At 45.5% G+C, this 20709-nt stretch overlaps 2 protein-coding genes across 2 annotated transcripts; one reads left to right on the top strand and one right to left on the bottom strand.

The window, feature by feature from the left end:
- Positions 1–95: 95 nt before the first annotated feature.
- SNRNP48 (small nuclear ribonucleoprotein U11/U12 subunit 48) lies at positions 96–10201 on the top strand. Its single transcript, XM_037381560.1, has 9 exons — positions 96–325; positions 424–537; positions 704–764; positions 1518–1592; positions 4274–4462; positions 5310–5431; positions 5879–5994; positions 7007–7171; positions 8015–10201. Exons 1-9 carry the CDS (start codon positions 290–292, stop codon positions 8052–8054), a joined length of 918 nt encoding a protein of 305 aa, XP_037237457.1. The 5' UTR covers positions 96–289; the 3' UTR covers positions 8055–10201.
- On the bottom strand, positions 9300–19787 carry ROPN1L (rhophilin associated tail protein 1 like). Its single transcript, XM_037381561.1, is given in 9 exon segments — positions 9300–10021; positions 12982–13027; positions 13030–13153; positions 15479–15514; positions 15517–15548; positions 15551–15641; positions 15812–15934; positions 17849–18010; positions 19404–19787. Coding segments are annotated over 9 exon segments (936 nt in total). The 5' UTR covers positions 19662–19787; the 3' UTR covers positions 9300–9957.
- Positions 19788–20709: the final 922 nt, after the last annotated feature.

The raw sequence follows: 20709 nt of genomic DNA, 5'->3' as shown, positions 1-20709 counted from the left end.
GGGCCCCGGCGGCAGAGGCGGAGGCAGGGGCAGGAGCGGGCGGGCAGCGCGCCCAGTGCCTACTGCGCCCCGGGTCTCCCGCCGGGGCTGCTGCCGCCCACTCCCCGCGCTAGGACGGAGGGGGGCTGCTGCCGCAGCGCCTCCTCCCCCCGCCCCGAACCGGCCGCCGAGCCCGGTGGCGCCGCGGGCCCGCCACGCTCTGCAGCAGCAGCGCCCTCGGTCAACATGGCGCCGGCTCCGCCCCCCGCCCCGGTCACGGGGCTGCGGCGCCCGCGCCTGCCGCGCTGCCATGGCGGCTCCCTGCGCGGTGTGGCTCGGGGACGCGGTAAAGTGGCGGCGGGGGCTGCGCCGGGGGAGCGGGGCGGCGGCTGGGCCCGGGGGTGAGGGGCTGGCGGGGCGCGCTGACCCGTGTCCCGCCGGCAGGTGGAGCGGGTGCTGTGCCCCTACGACAGCCATCACCGCGTCCCCCGGGCGTCGCTGGAGAGGCACGCCGCGTCCTGCCGGCTGCGCAAGATGGGCTACTCCGCCGAGGAGGAGGTGGGCGGCCGGGCCGGTTACCGGGGCGGGGGCACGGGGCTGGCGTTGCTGCCCGGGGGGTGTCGCCAGCCCGGCGGAGGGGGGGGTCTCGCTGGCCGGGCCGAGCGCGGAGCCGGTGTCGCTGGGGGCGGCCCCGGGGCCCTGGCTGAGCCGCTTGGTCCCGCAGGCGGAGATGTACGATTCCAGCTTCTTCTACGAAAACCTGAAGGTTCCCACCGTCGCCATGGGTGAGTGGAGGGTTTGCCTGACGGGGCCGTTCCGCCCCCGGGGGGCGGCTGGGGCTGAGGGGGCACCCGGGGGGTGGGGGACAGAGGAGGGGACTGAGGGGACACCCCAGGGGCTACAGAGGATGAGGGGCTGAGGGGAGACCTGGTGGGGCAAGGCCCGGGTCCTGGCGGTAGCACACCCCACTGCCTTGTCAGTGCAAATTCTCCAAGCCCTCCCAAAAAACCGTGAGTGCTACCACCTGTGGGTTTATTTTTTCACCATTGTACTTTACCTTAATTTACCCTTGTTACATTTCCGTGGCTGTGTAATTCTGCTCTGTAGGGCACTTCACTGTTTTCATCTTCAAATTCAAGGAGGATTCCACTCCCCGCCCCCCACCCCTCCTTATATTCTTTTCCATGTTATTCCTATGTTTTCCTTACATGAAGTGCAGAAAGTGTATTGACATGCATGCTTAGAAGGTGGAAAAACTGACCCTGGAATTTGGGGATATAACAATGGTACAGAAGAGAGTTGCATTATTTCTTTTTCCATATCCCTGTAACCCAGAAATCCTTTTTTTTTTTCTTCTCCCTTCTGTTCAAATATGGAATAGATTAAAATTATATTTTTAGTTCAGACTTTACGTTATGCATGAATAGAACTATAGTGTTCTGTAACATACCGTGTCTCAGAGGTGGGGCAATAAAGTCTAGGCCTAGCAACTACTTGATGTAAAATTTGTATGATATTTATGTCTTCTGTGTCTGCAGATAAAGATTTACAGTTTCACATTGTTAAGCAGGCTAGAGCTCAAAGTGCAAAAGACGGTACAGGCTACAGTGAAGGTAAGTAGCAAGCAGGTACTGAGATGACTTCATCAGCTCTCATGCGGTGAGCTGCTCTTGTCTCCCACCTTGCAGCTTCCTTCATTCCACTTGTGAACTGCTGTGAGGATTTTTATTTCTTTATTTTTAATATTCCTTCCCTTGTATGTTTTGGAGCATAACGACTTTCTCTACTTGGGGTGACTAGACAAGAGAATTTGAGTCTGTTGTGCTCACACCTGTGGTTCTCTTCAGACTGGAAAATCAACACTGCAAAATTCAGGAGTTTCTTAAAGCGCTAATCCTTCACGTCCCATCCCACCACAGCACTAGTCCTTCACATCCCATCCCACCACCTACACTTCACTTTCTGCCTGCATTTTCTGCTATTACCCTTCTCTTTGTGGCCCAAACTCTTCTAATGCTGCCTCCAGCCTTGCTCTTCATTTAATGGTTCCTTATGTAATATTTTGTTTAAGGATTAATTGCTAGGCGTGAGCTGTATGTGCTTGTCCACCACTCCTCAGATCTAAAACCAAACAACACACTTGTTACTATGTTGTATTGTTTCAAGACTATCCTAAGGAGTTGTATAAGAAATATGCTGACAGATCTGAAAATATGACATTGCCCTCTGCCACTGCTCTCAGCTCATTAGTTCCATTGTTTCAGTGGGTTTTGTGACAAGTGCGAGGACCACGACTGAGCTGTTACTCTTTGAGAGTTCATACCAAGCCAAAGTAGAAAAGTAGGGCTACCTATAGAAACCACTGTAGAGCTGCAGTGTATGGTTTGGAAATTATTTCAGCACCTGAAAGATACAGCATTTACTGTCTGTCATCCTTTAGTTTGGTAAACAGAATGATTCAGAAGGAAAAGTAAATTTGTTCTACTTTCCTGACAGTCCAATATAGCAGTGTGTGCTCAGGCATAGTTTTTTGTGTTGTCTTTGTTTCTCTGGCACACCAAGAAGAGCCTTAACAGACAGCTGCTTGGGAAGGAGCTTTCATGTGGTGGGCACTGTCTTTGGAGCGCGTCGGATGCGTTTCCTCTGGAGGGAAGTGGTAACTCATTCATTTGACGTCCAAGTAGGGAAGAAACAGATAAACCCTTTATCAAGTGGTGCATCGCAGAGATCGGTCAGTGAGCCACTAGGTGCCGGCGTTCACCTCTTCGGTTTTGACTGCAAGCTTGCATTTCTCTGAAGTTAAACTAAAACTGCATAGGGGTGGTTTTCATTGTGGCATCTTGGCCTGTTGTAAGATTTACTGACTTGGAATTCTTTAATTTAAAGTCTTTGGCAATAGAAACAAATGGAAAGCATTTCTCATGGTAAATTTTCTTTTGACTAACTGTATCAAAGGAAGTAATTTTCCTTCTTTGGTTTTTGTAAAAATTCTAACCACATTTAGAATATTAGAATAGCTATATGTTAGGACAGGAAAGCTGGTTTTAATTGCAAACTGTGAAATTTATGTAAAATCACAAACATATAACTATTAGGGCACTTTTATGGGCTTCTGTGACCATGTAAGAACAGTGCGTTTTCAAAATAAAATTCTACTATTCATGTGCTAGTTCAGATTAGAAAAGTTCTGGTTTAGGCTCCAAGTACAGTAATGAGGAAACTGTATTTTAGATTTGTTGTTGTAGAGTCATTGTGGCTCCTCTTCCTCTTTGGTGTCTTTAGTGAAAGATTGCCCAGCTTCCATTAAGTGCTGAATAATGTAGAGAAGCAGTAGCTTTGCTGTTGTGAAGGGTCCTGCACACACCCTGTCTTATGTGTTGGCTCTTCTGGAGATGTATGTCCGTGTGGGATTGTGCCATGCAGGGAAGGGTTGCGTTGAGGGGAGCAGGATTATGGAGGTCAGGTCAATGGTTGCTGGGAATTTGAATGTTATTGAGTAAAATACTTTTTGCAGGCAAGATCCTAGAATCCTGTGTGCTGTATCTTTAGGGAACTCACTTGGCTGCTGTTGCAATGCATTGAGAATAGATTGTCTGGAGGATATGTCTTTTAACTGGGGAATGGGAAGAGTGAGTATTGGGCTGATCATTCAGGGAAAGAAGAGTGTGCAGTCAGTGTGTTTGTCTTTATAACTTCAGTCACCTGAACTAATCTGGACCATTTTCAAAGTGCCTTTGTAGCCCTTCTAGCTATAAATGCCTGCAGCAGTCTATAATAAAAGCTCTGTAGAGAAAGTGACTGTGAGTGAGACTGATTTGCACAGCACCCATTACTTAGTCTCCGGGAAGCTTTCATTCTTGTTATCTGCAAAATACCTGTTGTTCTGCCAGTACTTTACGGAAAAATTTAGGAGTGAGACAAATCTGCAAGTCAGAACTGCAGCCTCCTCTCTCTTGCTTTAGCATGTTAGCCAAGAGCTGAAACTGATGGGACAACACAGAGTGTCCTTGTGATCTAACGTGGTACAGTCCATTCAAAGCATACAAAACCCCGTAACCAGCAGTGTAAGCAGTCAAGAGAGGTTAAACAGCCTGCATGGGGCTAGGGAGGGTTTCTTTTTCTTGGAGCAGTTTTTATCCTTTCAAATTAAGATGGATGAAACTTCTTACATATATGTAGGGGAAGAATGAAAACAGCATGGGTGGCTACTGCATTGTTTGTTTGCTGAGCTTCATGGGGTTTTCCTGTGTAATTATGCTGTTTTACTAATAGCAGCTGTCTGTTCAACCTCCAGGATCTTACTCATCACTGCCTGTAGAAGTTCCTCAAAATCACAAACGTTTCACCTGTGACCTGACCCAAGCTGATCGCCTTGCTCTTTATGATTATGTTGTTGAGGAAACAAAGAAACAGAGATCTAGATCCCAAATAATGGAAAATGACAGTGATCTCTTTGTGGATTTAGCAGCAAAAATCACCCAAGGTTTGAAGAATGATCTATTGTTCAATTTATGGCTTCGAACTTCATGTAGTTTGATGAGTCTTGTTGAAAGCCAAACTGAATTGCTTGTGCTATTTCTGTTGTGAAAAGCATACTGTTCTTAAAAGCCACAATGAAGACGTGGCATCAGAAAACACTAGTTCGGTATCCTTTATGTTGTTTTCCTTCCGAGAAAGCCTTGGTGCTCTGCTCTTGGCTCATGTATTGTGTGTATCTTAGCGGAAGGATTTTTTGTCTTTGCTGCAAGAGACGATGAGATTAAAGATCTCTAAAAAGTAAAAACTGAACAGGAAAGGTTGGCAGGTGTCTGATGGAGCTCTTGAGCAATATACCAATGGGTGGATTGGACTGAGGTCTCTTAACCCTGTTGAGTCATGCCCGTTTGTAACTATACTAAGTGCAACATAACCATCTGTGTTACCCTCTGAGCCCTGCTGTGCCTAGGAGGTAGGGCAGTGTTTGTCATCTACACAGGTAAATGTTTTACGGAACCTGGCTTTCTCAGTCCTTGTGTCTTACTGTAATACTTGGTTTGAAAACATGGCCCATATTTTGTAGGTGTTTGACCAAATTGCAAGCCTGTATATTGATTTGGATCGCTGTCAGGAGACTGAGATTACATTACACAAGACTAAAAAGCCACCAAACAAGTGTTGTTAACAGCTAGCAAGAAGGTTGGAGAGGAAGCTTGCGCCAGTTAACTAAAAACTGGAGAAACTTCAGAAAGAACACAATATATCCTATGTTTCGGACTTTTATTACTAAGGCACCAGATGTGCATAGCTGCGGGTGCTAATGTCCATTTGTTTTACTTCCAATTTTTTGCTAGACGATAGTCAGAAAGGTCCAAAGTCCCATCTTGAAATTCTGGCTGAAATGCGAGACTACAAGAGGCGGCGTCAGTCATACAGAGCCAAGAATGTTCACATAACAAAGAAGTCTTACACTGAGGTGAGATCTGAAGAGAGATTTTTGCACAAAAGTGCTTATTGTATATCAGCATAAACAGTGATAAACCCTTTCAAAAATGATGTCTCTCTTTTTCCACTTTCTGCACCCTGCCTTTATTAGAGTTGCAAACTGTGGAAGAACCTGATTTTGGTTTTTGGTTTATTGCGGCAAGTTACAAACAACAGGAGCATTTCTGACTTAAATTTTGAAGCTGAAAATGCCAGAAAGATATAGTTGGCTGTCTGATGTGAAATGGTTCTATTTAAATTTATGCTGAAATACCTGTTTCTGCAAATAAGACTTTCCATTCAAACATCCTGATGTATAGGGTTTGGGGGCATCTTTATTTTTTGGAGATGTTTACCTTCTGCTGCCTAGTTGCTAGTTTAGGCGACTACCACGACATGCTGCTTTTCTTGTTCTTTTTTAATATATCTTAATCTCCAGGTGATTCGGGATGTGATTGGTGTGCATATGGAAGAACTCAGCAATCACTGGCAGGAGGAGAACAGGTTGGATAACGCAGAGATATGTGAAGGAGGGAAGTCAAAATCTTCAGGAAGGTATGCCACAGTTGACGTGCCAACCTTGGCTGAGACATATGCACAATTTATTTCATAGTAATTCTATTAAGCTCTTGCTTGAGAAGCTCTGCCTGCATGAAGGATGGGGGAAATTGAGTTTTTAGCTTTCTTTCAGGGGTAAGGAGGTAGGTCGCAAGGGATCCAGTTGAACAGGTGGTTTCTGGTGGAGCTGGGGAATGAATAGTGCTTCCTCTGTGTCTAAATACATATGTATGTGATAGCTGGGAAACAAAAGGACACTGGAAGATACAAGTATGCAGCTTCTTCCCCTTCCCTACCACATGACAGGAAATGCTATGGTAGATATAATATAAAAATACCTCAGATAAAAGGTTTTTGTAACTTACTAAATACAGGGACCCTTTACGGTTCATATCACTGATTGCTGCTGTGCTAACCAGCAGTGTGTTTTATGTATACTTATTTCTTCCCATGTCAAGCAACACTGCACACTCTTCCAGCCATTAGCTGCTGAAATAAAAATGGTCATGAACTAGTGATAGGGTATTTGCGCTTCTTCAGGAGAGCTTTGAGGTGAAAATGTTGAAACAAATTAAAAGGTGACACTTGAGGTGTTTTGTTTTCAGCATTAAAATGAAGGTGAATGAAAACGCTGTACAGGAGATCAGGCTGGCTGGGTTTTCCAGCTGTAAGTAGCAGCTGAAGGCAGGTGGTTGAAGAGTTAGGGATTTAAAGCAAAACAGTGAACCCCTTCTGCTGCCCCCTGTTTCATGAGCAGAGGTGGTAAAACAGAGGGGCAGTGTTTGTAAGAAATAACTACTAAATAGTGTGCTGAGATGTGCAGACATGTAAGAGCATGGTCTTTGGGCCTCTTTTGGCAGGTATTGTATTTCTTGGGGAGATAGAAACACTTAATAAAAGTTACGTCCTCTTGTCTGACACCGTTAGTAGGTCATTATATTACAAAACTGGTACGAGAACAATAGTGACTGAAGCTATTTTTATTGAATAAAATAATTATTTTTTTCAGAAAGGAAGACAGGCGATCAGCCTCAGTGGACTCACGGCAGTCTGGAGGAAGCTCTAAGGATATGGAATGCACCAGGCATAGGAGAGAGAGCAGCAGGAGTCCGAATAAACGGAAAAGGAGTCGTGAAAGAGGCAAAGACAGAGATACTCGGAGAAAAAGAGAGAGGTGAGCATAAATAGTGACAGCTGACTCCTGCCTCTGAATCAGGCAGCTGTAGCCATCGTCCATGAGAATTTAGTGCAGAGTATTAGAATATCTAGTCCACTTAAAAAGCTAGGCTAATCTCATATATAGTACATATAGGTGTAAACCTACTAATACTACAGAGAACATGCTGAGAATCACAAACTGTGATCCAGACTTCACTCGCATCTGAAAGGTGAGACTTTCAGCCGCAGGCTACAGGATTAGCTTGTACTTCTTCATCAGCATGTGCATAGGGGAACCTATTTCCCATTTAACTGAGTGTGCTTGTCATGTCTAATGCTGATTTCTGCTCTAGAAAACAGGATCGTTTGTTTCACTAAAATGTATATACATACAATCACTTGACTAGCTTTTCTATGGTAGATGCTTCAAAGCAATGCTGTTGCTCTTCACAAGTTCTGGACATATTTCTAGGCAAAAGAAGACAAATCTAGGCCATCAAACAAAGGCACATTTGCATCTGCAGCACCATAGGTGAAACCTGTGTTTGAGCAAAGGTTTAGGCTGCTGTGCAGCAGAAATGCTGTAGGTAACTCATGGATGGGAATGATCACTAGTCTCAAATCTGGCTTCATTACACAGTGATGCTGTTCATCCTAAACTGATTGCTGCTATGGTGCTGCGTGGGAAGGCCTCAATTAAAACAGCATAGGAAGCAAACTGTCTTAAAGTAGTTTACTTTCTTTCCTTAGAAGAGGACGTGATTACAAGAGCTTTCTCTGCCCCCCCCCCCCCCCATCCCCTTCAGATTTTGTCAGTCTGAACCTAACAGCCCACACAATGTTTGTGATTTTGTTTCAGGGATGAAGACAAATATCACAACTATAAAAGAAGAAAGTAGAAACAAGAACCTAATTATTTTGTTTGTCAGCCATTCAAAAAAACGGCTTGTACAGGAGCTATCGTTACTGCCATTGTGCCAGGGACAGTAATGCTGTGTACGTTAATACTGGTGTTGCATCACAGCTGTGCTTGGAGACAAAAACAGAAGAAGTGTGAAGGTTGTCAAGATGGAAGCAGCATGTATATCAGAAAATGTGTAAATCTGTAACACTACTGCTTCTGTTAATAAATCATATTCTCTCAGCTATTGGAGTTTAGTGTGAGAAGGCTGTACTAACTTGCCTTCCTGGCCCATAGCAGATACAGAACAGAGCTAATCCCTGGAGTCTAGGATCAGTTACAAATGGAAAAGGCACGAAGAGAGCTCCCCTCCTACCTCTGACACTGTCACCTCTAGGAACAGTGTTCCAGAAAGACGGCAGTTACTGCCTAGTTACAGCATGTACCAGAAGGAAGAGGGAAGATCGCAGAGTTCTCTAACAGGCTAAAATGTCCTCAGCTGCAGCTAGTGGTAAAAGGACAGTAACGGGAAAGCTACTGTTCCTAAGCTCATGCTCAAAGAAATTTATGATCAGTGTCATCTGGCAAATATGATGAGAATACAGCTCTCCATAGAAACTAATGGGGAGACACCAAAGAAACTTGTAATATTGCTGATTGCCGAACACTGGGTGCGTACCCCTTTTCTTCCAGAAATAACTACAAGGAGTTCCCATCCTGTAGATTAATATACAAGTATTGGTCACAGAGGCTGGTAAGACATGCCAGTACATACTAAGGGTGTGCAGGAGGGTTCCACTTAAGCTCAGTGAGATTTTTACTATATCAATTTCTGTTCCTGTTAATTTCTCACACAATCTACTATAGCAAGGTCAGCCATCATCAGCCAAGCTTGTTACCTCAACAAAATAAGCAACTATAAAAGTACAAGCTTGCAGATCCAACTTTCCTCCCTGCAATACTTAATGTTTGATCGAGTTGCCAGGAGAGGGCACTCCATATGTTCCTGATTTTGGCCGCCGCTGTCAATGGAATCTCCAGTTTTATTGTAGCCACTAGTATCCTGTCTTACTCAAATTTTTCTGCAATTAAGCATGATTATCTGTTACTAAATACTTGGTCTAATTCTGACTGATTCAGACTTCTGTACCTACTACAGCTGTCCAACTCAAACCCAAACTGAACTCTGTCAGGCATTTCTCACCTACATGACAAATGCAGTAGCTTTTTGAAAAACAGGATGTATTTTAAAACAGATCTTTAATTAGAATTAAGTCCATCTAAAAATGGAGAAAGCATTTGAGTTCTGAAAGGGTCCTAATTAGAGGGAAAACAATGTAAAACCATTGTCCTTTCTTGATTTGATGTTTCTTTTTCCAGCTCAGGCACAGGGTTCTCATGAAGTTCTCTTGAGTAAGGCTTGGTAAAACGATTAATAGAGTGTGTTCATGCAGACAAGGTCATCAAAAGACAAGCTGTATTTGTGTAAGAGTCCAAAAACCCAGTCAGTGCTACTAGAAGCATAATGAGAAATGCACTAGTTACAGCTGTCCAATCTTCTCTAGATTTAATTCTGTGGTTTACTACTTTTCTCACAATCACTTACAAAGTATAGGTAGGAAGATCCGTAACAAAATACCTTTTAAGTGAACATAAACAGATGACAGGGTATCCCTCCATAGGTGCGAGCATCAGTGTTTGAGGCAGGAGAACAGTGTAACCATGTATTCAATTAACATCCACTGAAGGGCAATTTCGGGAGTGGAATAAAGAAAGGAAGTGCCAGAGAAGAGCTCACCGTGTATTGCAGTGTGCAAATAACGGTCCTTTGAACACAAATTATTGTCATGCGTGTATTTATTCCTCTTTTCCTCTAACCTAGTGCTGAAGAGTAGGCTTGGTCAAAACGGCGTTGAAGGCTGGGGCAGAAAGTTTCTGAGCAGCACCATGCCAGTTTGTTGGTCACTGGAGAGGAAAAAAATAAAATGTTTTAGAACAACACTTTAACATGGTAAATCCTAGTGTGCTGGGCAAGATACAATGGAGGGTTATATTAATTGCAAGAGTAGTGGGATCAAAAAGTGGTTCTTACTGAAAATTGTCAGTCTGGTAACTAATGCCAAAATAAATCAGTTCATTTGCGTGCTTGTGCATTTTTGAGCTCACATGTACACAGAGCTGGTAGCAATCTAAGTGTATTGGGTTTGCACTGCAAGCTTTTGGTAGTGGGGGGGCTACAGGGGTGGCTTCTGTGAGAAGCTGCTAGAAGCTTCCCCTATGTCTGATGGAGCCAATGCCAGCCAGCTCCAAGGTGGACCCACCTCTGGCTAAGGCTGAGCCCATCAGCGATGGTGGTAGCACCTCTGGGATGACATTTAAGAAGGGGGAAAAGTTACTGCATAATGGCAATTGCAGTTGGAGAAAAGAGCAAGGCTATGTGAGAGCACAACCCTGCAGACACCCAGGTCAGAGCAGAAGGAGGGCAGGAGGGGCTCCAGGCACCGGAGCTGAGATCCCCCTGCAGCCCGTGGTGAAGCCCACGGTGAGGTAGGTTGTGCCCCTGCAGCCCATGGAGGTCCATGGTGGAGCAGATATCCACCTGCAGCCCATGGAGGTCCATGGTGGAGCAGATATCCACCTGCAGCCCATGGGGGGCCCCACGCCAGAGCAGGTGGGTGTGCCTGAAGGAGGCTGTGACCCTATGGGAAGCCCATGCTGGAGCAGGCTCGTGGCAGGACCTATGGAGAGAGGAGCCCACACTGGAGCAGGTTTGCTGGCCGGGCTTGTGACCCCGTGGGGGACCCATGCTGGAGGCGACTGTTCCCGAAGGACTGTGCCCCATGGGAGGGACCCACACTTCACAGTTTGTGAAGAACTGCAGCCTGTGGGAAGAACTCACATCGGAGAAGTTCATGAAGGACTGTCTCCCATGGGAGGGACCACATGCTGGAGCAGGGGAAGAGTGTGAGGAGGAAGGAGAAGCAAAGACAACATGCAATGAACTGCCCATAACCCTGATTCCCTGCCCCACTGCACTGCTTGGGGAGAGGAGGTAGAGAAATTGGGAGTGAAGTTGAGCCCACGACAAAGGGAGGGGAGAAGAAAGAGATTTTTAAGATTCCATTTTATTTCTCATTACCTTACTCTGATTTGATTGGTAATAAATTAAACTAATTTCCCCAGGTTGAGTGTTTTGCCTATGATAGTAATTGGTGAGTGATCTCTCCCTGTTCTTAATTTGATCCACAAGCGTTTTGTCACATTTTCTCTCCCCTGTCCAGCTGAGGAGGGGAGTGACAGAGCGGCTGTGGTGGGCACCTGGTGTCCAGCCAGGGTCAACCCACCCCAGACAGAGACCAATTCCAGATAGATGGTGGTAAGAGTAAGTATCTATGCAAACATGCCATGTAGGCAGCACTCGAGGGACAAGCCTGTTAACAGATCTTTTAAAGCTGATCAAAAATAAAGTGCAATTTGTGCGACCTATTTATGACTACAGATAAAATGAGTGGGAGTTATCACTGAGAGCTAGATTGAAGACACTGTCATTTTCATATATTCCTGATGCTAATTCCATGATAATTCTAGCAGGAATATATGTGGTATCTTGATTGATTCTTTCCTCCATCTGCTGCAAAGTTAAGAGATTTTGACGCTTAAATTTTGTGGGCACGAGACTTCACATAACCAGTCTATTTGAGATTTTTACCTGTAGCAGTTAGCGTGAGTTAGGCCTAGTTAGCAGAGCTGTTAGTACAAGTCTATGAATTTTAAGCTTTTTGCTGTTGTAAATGTTGACAAAAATGTGATCAGCCATCAGTCTAAAGCAACAGAATAGCGTTGGTGTGCTCAAGAAAAAAGGTTAGCCAAACTATGCAATATCCTATTGATTGTCATGAAGTGCAAGTGTCCAGAAGTATTCAGAACAAAGAAGCTGTGAGCACCAACGACAGTGACAATATATCAGAAAATGGCATTTGAAGGGACCAACCACCATCAGGGTATGCTCTACCCAGTCCTGTGAAGGACACCTAATGATACCGGAGGAAAACCTTGCCTCTTCATTATGTAGCGAGTCAAAGATTACACAACAGCACAAGAGCACCTGTCAGTGATAGCCAAGCAGACAGCCAGGCAGGGAGTTTTGCTTAACCTTCAGCCTACAGACCTCCTGCTGTGAAGAGCCACATCAGTTCATGGCTCACCGACAGACTGACACTGAACTATAAACTGATCTAACTCACAGCGAGCAGAAAGGGGAACAAACAGACTAGAAATGTACCCAACCACCCCGACTTGGTGCAAACATCAAAACAGGATGAAGATTTCAGGTGGGACTATGTGTCTTTTGTCCTTTATACCCACTGGAGGCAACCAACACCAAGACCATTCCAAGAATCACAATTTACCATAGCTAACGTTAAAAAAATTAAAGACCCAAACCATTTAAGACTAGTGGCAATACTAGATGTTTTCTCAAGAAAATTTCTAGGGAGAAGTAATCCAGGAGAAACACAATAGAAACTTCTGAATTCAGTGGGAATTCCCAATTTTTTCCTCTCTGGTCATGATCTATTTAAATTAATCAGAGCAGCGCATAAGATGCTGCTGGTTCCAGTACCAGTAATACTGCAGATGATACAAACTGTATATAACTGCTTCCTACGGGGGAAAATTATACCACCAGACAGTGACTTCAATATTTCAAAGAAAGAGGGATAAGTAACAATTTATCATTTAACAGATCAAACCCCAGTGATGACAACAAGAATATAACTCTGTACACTTGATTATAACCTTGGTCAACCTTACTCCTGCCATCACGGGTATGCCCAAAGTAAGGATAGACTGTTTACCTGAAATTAAAGGTTTACAGAGAACCCAGAGGTAATAAACTAAAATGCCATGCATGGATTTTTACTTACGCTTGTTCTTTAATTCTGTGGAGGAATGCCTCAGTTTTTCTCTGGTATCTCCATCAATACTGGCCAAATATGAGTAAAGGAATGAGAAGGTTTCAAAGGGAATGCGAGCTGCTCCGCCTTCTGGGTCCGTTGTTAAGATTTCGCAGGCGTGTTTCATTGAACTTAGTAAGGACTGCAGGGGATTCAGTCAAGAAACAAGAGGAACACTATGAGGGCCATGAACATCCTTTGCATACCATGACAAAATCTGCACTGTAAGCACTAAAAGTAAGTGTAAATGCGATGAAGGCTTTATCATTGTCGCCTAGCTTTTCAACCCCACACTTTACCTCCAGTGCAGGTCCAGGGGTGGAAACAATAGTGAAGCCCTAGTAGAGACAGGAGTAAAACAAGACCAGAATCCCATGATGTTTAAAGATTGCATAGGGTCGTCCTGAGCCCTCTCTGGTATTGCTGATGCTCTGCTGCTGTAAAAGCTCCAACATCCCTGTATCTGGTGGTATGTCTGTGTATTTATTACCTCAATGGATCTAAATGAATTCTCAGCAGCAGTTAAGACAAACAAATCTACAAATGCCAGAAAATTCATATGGGTTTGATGATTTTATTATGAAACATGATATAATCATGTCTCATGATATTTTATATGACACCTGACATACAATGTGAATTTTTCGGTAGTGCTGATATTTACTGTTTTCTTATCTGTATGCAAGTTCCATTTTAGTAGTTAGTAGAAAATAGGACTAAGGCAAAAAGTATTCAGTTTAGTAAAAGCCCAATAAAATCCAAGTTCCCTTAAAACCAACATGCCTCAAAGTATAGCTCGAAAACCCTTTGAAAGAAATCCTTTATTCTATACAGTGCCTATGCATGGTACGTTATACAGGAAATGTGTGGAAAAATTCAGCATTGAGCTTCACTGAGTCAAGACTGGTTGGATGCCATTTAAAACAAAGAAACACAACAAAACAAAACAAAAAAGCCACAGACCTTTTTAACCCAAGTAGTAATATTTTTACTGTAACGTTTTCAAACTTTATCCTTACCTCTTCATTAACAAGTAGCACGACTTTGTAAAAATAGAAGTATTTCCAAACAGTAGAACAGCAATATTCAAAATAAATGCAGCATCTTTTCAAGACCCAGAACACAGGCCAAAAGAAGTGTCATTTTATAATCCTTTAACAGTTTACGTAATGCGGTTCCTCCTCTGGGAAGCCAGTGGAAGGAGAGGCAGTTGCTATATGATGGCAGACTCCACCCTCTGCAGTTTGCTACCTTTCTACTGTCATTCCTTGCTCCTACCACTCACAAGCGCCGCTGTCTCTCTCACAATATGGCCAAAGTTATTCACTTCAATTTTGCCACCTTTGAAAGACAATTTAACAGGCTACCTGTGTGGTGATTTCTCCAAGGCTGTAAAAAACACATCAGTGCTTTACAGAAAGATACTTCAGATGACTGATGTTCTTAAGAGGTTCATACTTGTCTACTTTTCTATCTTAACTGTGACCCCACTGAACTACCGAACACATTTTACAGCTGCGGGAAATGAATGTAAATTTCTTGTGCATGTCTGTCTTTCTGGTTTAGGAAAACGAGTTTGAGGTTTCATTATACAGAGCTGAAATCAAATCTTCAGTTAATATCTGAAAGGATGAAAGGATAGACGGAGGTAAATTTAGTCTGTCTAGCTCCATTCAGAATGATGTTCCTGTGACCCTGCTTTTGGTTTGATTTTTTTTTTAAGTAAGTCATGTTGCTGGTCACTTTTTTTAAAATGAAGAAGGAGCTCAACTACAAAATCATGTCAGGAGGAGGATTGGAAGCAAGAAATACAGTGAGAAATGACTAAATATATATGCACACACAATGCATCACCAGGCCAAACATTCAGAGCTTCCAGAATTGCAAGATTCTCAAAATGTTATTTAATATGTATTTTCCTTTTTAGTAACCCCTCTCCTTACTGTAGAAATCATTAAAAGTATTTATACCTCATGAGACATCAGCTTAGTGCCTTTTATATCTCTCATTCTGTTGAAATGCTCTGCGTGAGATTTTATTACTGACATTAAAAGAATTACATGGTGATTTAAGAACATTAACTGCTTCTGTGAAAATTTAATTGACTACACAATCAATCTAAATGATGTTTTAATTTCTCCCTCTGGTTCTCCTCCACGGACATTTACACCTGATGCCATAAGCATCATTCCTCTGTCACCCTCTCTCTCAGGCCCAAGCTTCCTGCAGGCATGCTTGCTCTTCTACTGTCCTCCCAGTAACGGAGGACTTAGACATCTTTTCTAATTAAACTCCCCTGAACAAAGCGGTGGAGAACAGAAGTAAACATGCAAGCCACTTGCCAGTTGCTGCAAAAGTAATCCACCATTCTCAAAGTCCATATGCATTAATTGTTTTATGGTCTGCCTCATATATGATCATATATAACCGTTTCCATTTGGGTATGAGGCTCCTGCTTTGAACGTACCTCGCCAAGCGCACTGCACGCAAGTGCCAGAAACCTTCATCCCATTCCACCTCCTTCCCAAAATTGTCCATTGCAGGATAGCGTTCAGCTGCTCCTCTGGCAAGCACAGGTGCTTCCATTTTTCCTTCAGTTCTGCAACATTCACCATGCCTTTGGGAGAAAGCTTTAAACAAAAACCATGGTATCACAATAAGAACTCCGAAAACCAGATGAAACAACGAACGCAGTCCCTTCCCCAAAATACATCAAATACATAACAGTCAATCTCCCCAGCCCCCTCCAACAACATCAGCGTCCTTGACAGCCCTGCATTTGATAAAAGGCCAGTTGTACCTGTTTGTGCAAGATTTTAAGGAGTCCCGGTGTTAACACAGCATCTGTTTTCTCTGTTGCTAAAGGCATTTCAATCCTTTCCTTCACAGGAAGAGGCTCGCCTTTTGATAATGCTGAAAATACCTAAGTGAACAGGAAGAGCAACACACTTCAATGCCTATGGCTATTACAAGCTGCACAAAAGTAAGTGCTCTTACAGTTCAGTGAATGAATCCACACTCTCCCATGCCGGAGCGGCAGCTCTCAGCAAGCTGCCCACACACACAACTCCCATCTCCCTGTGCCCAGATGCCACCTTCTTTTTAGTGGCAAAAGCAGCAAGTGATTTATTAACATCGGAGTGTGCTTGCAAACCAAAATGCAGGCTCTTCCCATATGATTGATGGTCACCTGAGCACACATTCCCCTCACACACTACCCAAAAAGCACAACTGGCTATGTGCGCTGCAACTCTCTCATCAGCATTTCTATTTCCATCCACTCCAAAATAAAATTTAAGACTAGAGCATAAAGGGAATTAGATGAATGTCCTTTTAATATAGGCTACCACAGCCTTAAGAGCAATCACCTCTGCCATAACTTGCCAGCAAACTGAACTGTGCAAGGAAAACTTTGTTTTCTGTCAGTCAGTGGTAGGTCTAATTTAAGGGTTTCTCCACTCATCCTCCCTTACCTGCCCTGGTCACCCATGTCCATGCCCAGCCTATCCCATGCTGTGCAAATACTTGCCAAAATGCACAGCAAGCAGCACTGCAGAACTGAATTACTGTGTATCTATTTCTGTACAGTCACCCTATGTACACACATATAACTCCTGGGCTATTTTTCAGCCAGATACTTCCCCACCTGATTATTCACAGGGACAAGCACTACAACGCTGGCAGCGCAGGTGATCACAGCCTTGCTCTGCTTCGCGTCACTCCCTGGGGCAGAGCAAGGTCTGGACCTGGTGCTCTCACACCAGAGCATACTCCAGAAAGAGGGGTGAGCGATCAGCAACAGCCACCCACCCCTCTGCGGAGGCTCCTCTGACCGAGCTGGTGCAATCCTTCAGCAGAGGTCAGGGTCTGGCCACCGAGGTGGCCATGGCGTTGCTGCACTACGCCGTGCTCTCACCAGCACCGTCCCAGCAGGCTCAAGCTACCTGGTGACTGCTGCTTCTGGCTGCTGGGCTGGGGCAAGCTCACTGCACATCCACCCACCAGAGGTGTGCTGCACCGCACACCCATCACGTTCCTAAGAAACACCACATCACTTTAAGATGGTCCCGCTGCCTTTCTCCAACACCACAGCTGTAGCAATTCAGCTTCAGGTTCTTCTCTTTTTAACAGGCAAGTCAGACTCCAGCCTTGGCTTTGTTAACATCCTCCCCTCCCTCATGTACAGAATACAGATATTTTTCAGTCTTCTCAACTGAGAACATCTCAGATGCCTTTCAAGAGCTTGTCCACACAAACCATAGAACAGGAAAATGATAGTGAGCTTCTGAGGTAAAATTAAAAAAGAAGTTGAAGAAAAAACATTCAAACAAATCAACTTTACAGTAAGAGATTTATTACATGGACCATCACCTGAAAGTTACAACTTTTCAGGCTCTTCTTCCTATTCCCATAACATTTAAGGAGACTCCTTAAATTTGTTCCTGGAAAGAAAAAACCAAAACCCAAAACCTAAGCAAGCTTAAGAATTAGAAAACTATTTTTTAGGTTTCCTTTGAACTCCAGGAATTAAAGTCTCATGAGAGGAAGTTGAAAAAAAAAAAAAAGTTTTTGTTTTCAGGACAGAGAAAGTAGTAACAAAAAAAATTAGGATGCATTTTCTGTATGGAAAACAAACTATTCCAGAACTATGCCAGTTCTAAACTTCAATGAAACAGAAAAAAACAAGTATTACATTGTTTTTAAAAGGCACATGCAGCTAATGCATGCAATATACAGGTTGGCTTAATCAAATACAGCTCCACTGTACAATAAGCAGGAGCAGTGAGATTTTGTGGATCCATACACATAGCACTACACCGTTATGTGAGCATCATACTTACGCAGCTGCCCACTGCAAAACATCATGAGGCTGAGTCCTAATAGCAGCTTTAGTAAATTGCTTCAGAATGTCAGGTAGCTCAGGGGGGATTTTGATCTGCTGAGCACAAAACATCGTTTCTGGAAGAGGCATGGTCTGTTCCTGTTCAGTTACAAGGACCTGAAACAAATAACAGAACAGCAGTTCACAGGTGCAGAACGGGAATGAAAAACGGTGCGTGCAGATGGGGGCCAACAGTGCTTATATCCAAACTCACGCCTGTCCTACTCGACAGCTGGGGCTACTGGAGAACTGACAGACTCAGAAGGATGAACAGACAAGCGCTGCACATCTCTAAAAAACTTAAACTTGATGGCAACACCAAGCAAAAGACTGGCACTTGGACACCAACCACAATTCCAGGTAAGAAGAACTACTACTTTAACAGATATCTTTAGATACTTTTAAACCAGTTTTTCTCCTCAAACCTATCACGATATGAATTGCAAATGGGCAGTCCAGACAAGTCACACCGCACATGCCAATGTGAAAGCTATGTTGAAACTCACTACTGCACGCCAAGGAGAGCCCTGTCATTTTTGTACAGAAACTAGAGTAAGCAGATTACCAAGTTTCTACTGCGTTTACGTATTAAAAAAAATAGGCTGTAGCAGAAAGTTACTAATTTGTGCTCCTAGCAGACTTGCATAAAAAATATCAGTGATGAACAAAACATTCACGTGTGCCACAATTATGTATTGCACTTTGCTCACATAGCTCTACAGGCAGGCTTGTCTCACTCAGGATGTAACTTGTTGCAGGAATCCTGTTGCCCAAGATCCAAAAGAAGGGACAGACAGGTTATCATATGTTCCTTCTCCCACTGTAGCAATGGAGCACATTTGGTGGGAAATCTGAGCACTCTCCTCATCATTTCAAGGACAAACTACAGTCTATTTAAACCGATTTAGCAAGAAGAGCTGAAAACACGTCAGTTATTTGCAGAAGGGAAGAGCAGTGAAAGCAATGGCATCAGAAAAGGAATCAATGTAACAGCATCCTTTATACCTTCAGATTTCTTCATTTTGAATTTTTAACATGAAAATAAGAGTATCTGGCAGGTGGCTTTCTCCCCTATCATGTGATATTTTCTGTATTGAAAAAAACCCACAACAACCCACCACAAAACTCAAAAGTCAGTGATGGAGGAGTGGGACTGCTGTGATTCAAGGCTCCTTTAACGATCAAACCATACTTAGAACTTCATTTCTGAAGAAATACAGACAGGGTACAGCATCTTCATACTCCAACGCAGCAAATGTGCATCAGGGACAGACTTCAGAGTGTGCATTTAATTGCTACATTGGTCACGTGCTTTCAGAAATGATTCAAAAACACAGCTCTAGCCAAGAGACTGAAGCTGAAGGCAAAAAGGGGATTTCAGGAGAAGCTAGAGAACAGAAAAACCTCGAGGAAGGAATACATGTGTGTGCAGGTGCTCTTGGGAAGCGGTCAAAGAAAAAAAAAAAACTAATCTGAAAAGAAAAAGTAGAGAAGCAAAAAAAAGCATTACAACTGCTTTTCTGTAGTAAGCCATTAATCGCAGAGTCTCATGGAAGGGCTGAGGGTGGCAGGGTCCTCTGGAGATGATCCAGTCCAGGCCTGGCTCGAGCGGGGTCCCCAGAGTGGGGTGCCGGGAGCCGTGTCCAGGCGGGCTGAGTATCTCCGAGGATGGAGACTCCCCACTCCCCCAGGACAGCCTATGCCCGCGGTCGGTCATCCTCACAGCGAGACAGGGCACCCTGACGTTGAGAGGGAACCTCCTGTACATACACCCCCCTAAGGAGCAAGGCAACCCGCGGCCACCTCAGCCAGGCCTGGCCGCCCCTCGCCGCCACCCCACGGCAACACCGTGCACAGAGGCCGCCTCACCGCTCCCACCTCGCGCCCGCCCTCATTCCACGCACCCAGAGCCAGCCCCAGCCGTGGCGGGTATGGAGTTCAACCCAACAGCCCGCCCCAAACACGGCCGGGACGCGAAGGCCCCGGGCACCGCCCGGCCGCGCCGGCCCGCTGCCCGCGCCGAGGGCCGCCCCCCGCCGGGCCACCGTGTACGATATCTCGGAGGCCGCCGCCAGGCCCCGGCGTCGGGAGAGCTGCGGCCGGCAGAGCCTCACCGCCGTCCCACGGCGCCCCCCGGCCGTGCTGCCCCGGGGCTGGGGAGGCCGGGCAGGGCGCCTCACCTGCCCCGCTCCGCGGCCCCGCTGCCCGGGCAACGCGGGCGGGGCGGGGGGAGGCCGGCGCGGTGCTTAACGGGGGAAGGCGGGGGTGGTCGCCGACCTTGCTTAAAATGCAAGAGCGACGCCCGATTTACGCTAACTCCTGAACGGACATGAAGCGCCTCGGGTCGGAACCCGTGGCGGGGGGGGGCTTGTTCCGAGGTGCCCCCGGCTCCCCGCAGCCGCCCCCGCCGCCAGGGCGCCCCCGCAGGCCGGGCCTCCGGCCTGCTCCTGGCTTCTGCCCGGAGGAGCCTACAGCCCCTCTGGGAGCTGCACTACAGACACAGGGCAACGTGCTCCCGAAAGTTCCCGTTACTGGCCGTGGCTGCTGGTTCCAAGGGCTGGCTAGCCCCAGCACCCTCCCCGCCGGTCAGCCTCCACGGTCCTGGGAAGGGGAGCTGGAGCAGCTCCGGGCCTGGCAGCGCCCGGCCGGGCGGGCAGGGCCAGCTCCGGCTGTCCCACCGCGCCAGAAGATCAAGGAGCTAAAGTGCCCCTCGGCCTCAGAGCCTTGGCGGAGCACAAGATGGCTGCGCCTTGCCCTGTGGATAAACACAGCAGCGCAGGCAACGCGAGTGGCGCCCTCGTGAAGAAAACGGGTGC

The sequence above is a fragment of the Falco rusticolus genome, chromosome 3 (genome assembly GCF_015220075.1).
Source record: "Falco rusticolus isolate bFalRus1 chromosome 3, bFalRus1.pri, whole genome shotgun sequence".
NCBI lineage: Eukaryota > Metazoa > Chordata > Aves > Falconiformes > Falconidae > Falco > Falco rusticolus.
This window is presented reverse-complemented; position numbering and strand designations above follow the sequence as displayed.

What these genes read in the sequence shown, in the direction of transcription:
- SNRNP48 (XM_037381560.1), top strand. Translation starts at nt 290, where the DNA reads ATGGCGGCTCCCTGCGCGGTGTGGCTCGGGGACGCG. An exon ending in CGGTGTGGCTCGGGGACGCG is followed by an intron (nt 326 to 423) that starts GTAAAGTGGCGG and finishes TCCCGCCGGCAG; the next exon opens with GTGGAGCGGGTGCTGTGCCC. An exon ending in CAAAGAAGTCTTACACTGAG is followed by an intron (nt 5,432 to 5,878) that starts GTGAGATCTGAA and finishes CTTAATCTCCAG; the next exon opens with GTGATTCGGGATGTGATTGG.